Source organism: Porites lutea, chromosome 4 (assembly GCF_958299795.1).
Source record: "Porites lutea chromosome 4, jaPorLute2.1, whole genome shotgun sequence".
In the NCBI taxonomy this organism is placed as follows: Eukaryota; Metazoa; Cnidaria; class Anthozoa; order Scleractinia; family Poritidae; genus Porites; species Porites lutea.
In genome coordinates this window covers 47668146-47674338 of record NC_133204.1, presented here as the reverse complement: position 1 = coordinate 47674338, position 6193 = coordinate 47668146, and the positions used below count along the sequence as shown (strand labels likewise).

General features: G+C 39.4%; 1 protein-coding gene across 1 annotated transcript; it reads left to right on the top strand.

Annotated features, from left to right (window-relative positions):
- The first annotated feature begins 2518 nt into the window (after window positions 1–2518).
- Window positions 2519–5733, top strand: LOC140935990 (orexin/Hypocretin receptor type 1-like). Its single transcript, XM_073385571.1, has 2 exons — window positions 2519–2569; window positions 4479–5733. Exons 1-2 carry the CDS (start codon window positions 2554–2556, stop codon window positions 5519–5521), a joined length of 1059 nt encoding a protein of 352 aa, XP_073241672.1. The 5' UTR covers window positions 2519–2553; the 3' UTR covers window positions 5522–5733.
- Window positions 5734–6193: the final 460 nt, after the last annotated feature.

Here is a 6193-nt window from a genome sequence, read left to right as displayed (position 1 = left end):
TTATGAGGTAGTTGCCTTTAGTTTTTTTTTTTTAGTTTTGCTATTTTTTTTTTTAAGATTTTGCTAGCTTCGTGATAAACAGTTTATAGACTTTTATAGAGTTAGAGACTTAGAGATTCAATGTATTTCCCCACAAAGTTAGTTCCCGAGTTTTTGTCTAGTGTTATCCATTTTAAGTGTTTGATAAACTTAGTTTTGGTTCTTTGAAGTAGGCTTGTTCGGGAAGTACAGCTGACCTTGAGTTTTACCCACAATCGAGTTCCTGTTTTGTATGTTTTGTCCTTCTGGGCAGATTCACTGTTAGCATTTAACTGGTTCTTTGGTACTTGTCGGTTGCGGCTGTGTAGGCTTATCCTACTATAGCAAACCTGTTGCGATATAGGCGATAAGGTATTCAATAGAAACTCTTCCGGTCAGCTAACTCAAAATAAGTCTACAATTTGATTATTTAATTCGCTGTGTAAGCTAGTAGAGTTAGTTGAGTGGTAGAGTTGTAGCCAGGAGCTGTTGAAGAATAAACTGCCATCTTAAATAGAACGAACAGAGTCTTGGTCCTGTCGTTAAAGAGCCAAGCGAGCTTCACAAGTTCTCAACATACTTGGTGGAGAACTCCTTTGAAGAATCACTGCAATTGTGAGTGGAACTTTGTTTTTGTTAGCATGCCTTTCTGTTGCAAGCTAGTTTAGTCCTGTAATTTTCTTTGCTTTTAATAATGCTCGAACTTGCGTAAGGTGTAGTTTATTTTCAGTATACGTGTCGGTTAGTTTGTGAATTAGTTTATGGTTGCTATGAGTAAATTTCAAAGTTCGGTTTTCTTTTGATGTGTTTGTCGCTTTTCCCGTTTATGAGTGTCGCTTTTGATTTCATTGCCTTCGTTTTTGAGTCTTTGGAAAATTTGGCTTATGCTGAACTTTTCCCCTTGTCATTCTGATTACTAGGCAGAGAGCGCGAACCCTGGCTAAGGGGGCCGTTCGCCAGGAAAATTTGGCTGTGAATTCGGGTTCGAATGAGTGGCCTGCCACTCCTCCACCCGTTCAGCAGTCTAGGGAACCGTTGTTCCGTTCATTTCTGAGGTCAATTAATAGATCACCTAGGGCTGAAGCGCAAGCTCAGGCGTTAAGTGCAATTCCGACTCCAAGTGAATGCTCTCCAGTTTCCTTTTGTACTAGCGACCACGAATCCGACTCTGAAGAGGAAATTATTTATGAAAACGTAAAGCCTAGAGAAAATTGTCCTAGTCGTGAAAGTATAAGTGAAGATTCAATTGAGGAACCGCATAATTCATTTGCTGATAGTTCTTTAGAGTCAGATCGGTTGTCTCTTGCACCAGTCTATGCCGAAATGGAAGATCAAGTTGATCAGTTATGTCGAGCAGTTGAGCGAATGCAGGCTTCCGTTAACTCACAGGGTAGAAATATCGGTGTGAAATCGTCAGTAACGTTTCCAGTTTTTAGGGGAGATGAGCGTAAGGACGCTCATGAGTTTATTAGGAATTATAAGAGGGCTGGTATGTTAAGGTAGCTCCCTAGAGTATTTACTAATAACCCTAGCTATCTTTCAGATATTTCCACTGACCGTGAACCAAAGGCCAGAAGCAGCAAAATTCCTTCCTTCTGGGTTAGTGTACTTACTTCTTTGTTTTCTAAGTAAAGTTTCCACTTACCATTTACTGCGACTATTTAACGTTTGTCTACTTTTGAATTGAAAGAATTGATGTCTTTGGAAAATTTCTGCTTTGTTTTTACATACAATTTACTCTTATGGAAATCGATAGTGACTTGTAACTGGTGTAATATTGTCTCCCTTCATAAATGTTTGACCTACGTTAATCAAACTTTTTAAACAATGAACTTCAACAGAAAGTTAATAAAGTTTTTTGGGGGGAATATTTCGAAACTGAGAGGCTATGTTTGTTTTAGTTTTTGCGTGGACGTCGCATGGATTTTAAAGCTCGCGCCATACTAGTTTTTGTTCCCGCAAGGAAAAAAAACTTATAAGCAAAACATCTATCGCATATCTTAATTAAACCCGGTCACGCAGCCGTTTGCTTTGCTGCCCACGCAAGGTGGCTGAAAGTGTCGCCTAAATATCCGTTAGCGCTGCGAAAATTGCGGCTTACGTAAATCGAACCGTCGGTTGTCATTTCTTTCTTTCTTTTAAAGTGAGAGGTTTTACGATATAAACAGCGCTTTCAGTTAAGAAGCTGCATAACTAACAGGGACCAGGTGGCAGTTTGTTGGATAATTGTTAGTTTCTTTCTTTAATTACTCCTGTTTCATGATGATGAATCCCAAAGAAAAACAACTTACATATTACGTTGTAACTGAAATAGGAGATATACACCCAAAACAGACCAGTTCGCGCTTTTCATCTGTTAAACTACTTTCTTTTTCGAAGCGCCAAGCGCAAAAGTCTGCTTCATTCATCGTTCAGTATTTAGTTAAATAATGATCAATTCATCTAGATCTGAAATTTTTGGTTTTGTTTTTGCTTTTCTTTGATTTCTTCTTGACTTACAGATCCAGCTGAGCTGAACATTGTCCTAGGGCTACAATGGAAACCTTTCAAGGTAGTAAGAAACTTTCTCGTTACAGAGATGGCAGAATCGAAGGCGCGGTAGCTCAGCCCTTTTGGTAGTCTGCTACACAGCCGTTTTTAGTGTCGTCACGCAATGGGGAGGAGCATTGCGTGACGACACTAAAAACGGCTGTGTAACAGACTACCCTTTTGGTAGAGCTGGAGAAATACTAGTTATGCAACACTTTCGAGTGGTATATCGTGGAATATCCCACGAGACACTTGTATTTCCTCGGTATACACTTGATCCTTTCATTTTATACTATTCCATAGAAAAAACAGTGGCCAGCACAATAAATTCGACATGCGCGCAGACATCATTTTGAATGGCTTTGGACTGGCTTCCTATTGTCTAAGATGACAACGTTTTTAATACTTTATTAATAAATATTCATAACAAAATTTTTGTTTATTAAAATTCATAACACAGATTAGACAAAATGCATTTCAAATGAAGTATTTGAGTCAAACGCTTGCAAAATTCGTACTGATCATGAGTTTAAAACTCTAAGCACACAAAGCAAAAGAATAGAAAACGTAAAAAACTCTCCCAAAATGTTCAGTTGATTGAAATTCATGAGAGAAAAAGCAAAAACTGCAAGTCAAAAAGTTAACGTCGTTAAAAGGTTGCAAAATTTGGACTGAGTTTTCAACACTAAAACCGAGAAAAATACCTGAACGAGGCGGCTCCTGAATGACATTGACAAACTTGCTATCACCCCAATTAGTTCCTTTACTGTTCTTGGGTTTCTTTGTTCTTTAACGAAAGTACCAACTTCTTGATCCGTCAGCAGTGTTTTGTCTCAGAAGTATTCATTTACTGCTAAGTTTTCGACCCCAAAATTACTGCCGAGAGAAAAATTTGGCTCTGAAATGGCTCAAGCAACACTTGACTAAAATAAACTAGAAATGTCGCCGCTTACAAAATTCGGCGGGAAAAAAATCGCGGCGCACGATGGGAAGATCGGGTGTAATACCGTCAAATATACAACGGCTTTCCCGTATACTGATTGTCTGTATTTTCTACGGCATGGTATGAAATAACGGAGGGGACTGGTTACGAAAGTCGGCAGCATCAGAGAAAAAAAAGTGGTGCAGTTTAATGTATGGAGCTATTTGACGGTGCACAATCTTTTGCTTGTTCAATATTCACCGTGACAAATTAAGACTGAAATACGTAATGCGACGTTTTTATTGGTTAGGGCTCCTTAGAAATGTTACTTCAACGTTGTGCACCGTCAAGTCAAAAAATGCTAACAAATACATATAACAAAGCTGTCTGACAGGCTACATAACCCTTCCACTTTATTAACTATGGTTTGACGAGGAAGAGATAGCCGAACTATTGCCTAACAAGTTTTACAAGAATAGCAAATTTACCACTCAACGATTGAAAATTACTGCTATTTGAAGAATCTGCAAAATTTGCCGAGGAATAACATGCAAATGAAGACAGGAACTCTCTATCGATCAAAGTATAAAAGCGTATAAGGAAGTTTGAATATTTTGAATGAAAAATATGGCTTTCGTATCGCCCCATGTACCGGAATCCTGATTCCGGAATCTGCTAAATTTTTGCTTGTGGAATTCGGAATCCTGGGCTTTGGAATCTGGAATACAGCTCAAGGAATCCGGAATCTCAATAGCGATATTTGGAATCCGGAATCTGAGTTCCACTGAAAAAACTCTAGAAGCCAGTACCTGGAATCCAGAATCCAAGTGTTTCTTACTAGACTCCCTTAGTACATGGGGCTATTCGTGTGATACGAAGAATTAGGCAGATCTCGGACAATACCTTCCATGATCAACCTAATTCATTACACTCAGCCTCATACGATAATTGCTAATTGTATATATTATGTTAGTGTCAACTGTGTGACATTTCCATTTTCTTTTACAAGGTTCTAATGGAAGCATTGAGGATCAAGCCAATCACCTTCCTCTGAATTTGCAGGCTGGAATGACGTTAGCGTATGTCGTCATCTTTATCATATCTTTTGTGGGCAACCTGATGATGGTTTATGTCATTTTCAAGAAGCCGCACCTGAGGAAGACAACCAACCTTCTGTTGGCGAACATGGCAATAGCAGATCTCGTGATCACCTTTTTTGCTATGCCATACTCGGTAGTGTTCCTGTATTTGAGGAACGTTTGGATTTCTGGAATATTCGGTGGTGTAACTTGTAAAATCATACAGTATGCCCTTGCCCTCTCCATCTCGGCATCCATACTTACACACGCTCTTGTCTCCCTGGATCGCTTCTTTAGCATATTGTCTCCTTTCAAGCGTGTAACTTTTATTAAAAATCCAAGACTTAGTTATTCTTTCATTTGGTGTACCTCCTGTTTACTAATGAGTCCATACTTCGTTGTGTACGAAGTAAAAAACATTGGTCCCGAGGGTCCGAGCTACTGTGTTGTAAAAGACGAGTATTTCAAATTCCTTCAGGTTTTTTTTGCTCTCGTCTTCCTACTTCTTTATGTCGTTCCTCTGGTGTTTATCGGGACATTGTACGCGTTTATTTGTCGAAAGCTGTGGAGAAACAATGCTCCAGGTGGTCGTTCGCGCCTGGCAATACTAAAACGAGAAGCTCAAAATAAGAAAACTGTGAAAATGCTCATCATTCTTGTAATGTCATTTGCCTTTTGTTGGCTTCCCGCTCATATCATGCATTTGTTAATACTCTTTTGGAGTGACATTGCTGTGCCTGTTGTTGCAACACTCTTGTCTTTTTGGGCGTGTCATTCTCACAGCGCAATAAACCCCATACTGGTGACGTCACTCAATGGATTGTATCGAAAAGCGTGTTGTGAAATTATCTGGAATCTCCGAAAGACTCGACGAATGAACAATAATGCCCCGAGAAGAAAACTATTAATCAACGACGGATTCAATAACAGTATGAAACTGAGAGAGAGAGCCCAGTGTAAAAGTGCCATGTAATCTGTATCATTTATGCAGTTTTAACTTTGTAGCATGGGGGTAAAACCCTACCCTAATTTCTTCAGTTGCACCTTTAGTAGTACAATTGATTATGAAGAATTTTGCGTAGAAGATAAAATTGTAAAAATGTTAAACTTTGGGTAGTGCTAGGAGTAAAACTGTGTTACACAACAGCGAAGACTAAGCGTAGTCGATGGCTACGTAGTCTTAATAAAAAAATGACTTAGTGACGTAGCACATGGCATTTACTGATAACGCGCATGCCCCGTAGTAGTTTTCATTGTGGCCCACAAAGAAGGACAGAAACAAATATTTCAAAGCAAATGTAACAAGGTAAAGAATCCCAACTGGTCGGTGGCAAACCAGTTGGCTATTTACAACGGGTATGAGTGACAGAGGAGTGAAACTCGCAACTACCGAGAACAAATCCAGCTAGCGGGTCAGCGCGGGACTTGACTGCATGAACTTTCGGGGCCTCTGGATTCAAATTCCAACGCTCTATGTGCACGGCCACGCTCCTTCCTCATTTCCTGAAACCGGTTTCATTTTTGTCACCAAGAACCCATTCATTTACTGCCTTATTATTCATTTAAAATATTTTCAATTTCAACAAAACATGTCAACCTCAGCCTGCATGTGTAAACTTCCCTTCGTCTTGTCATTTCCCTGCTC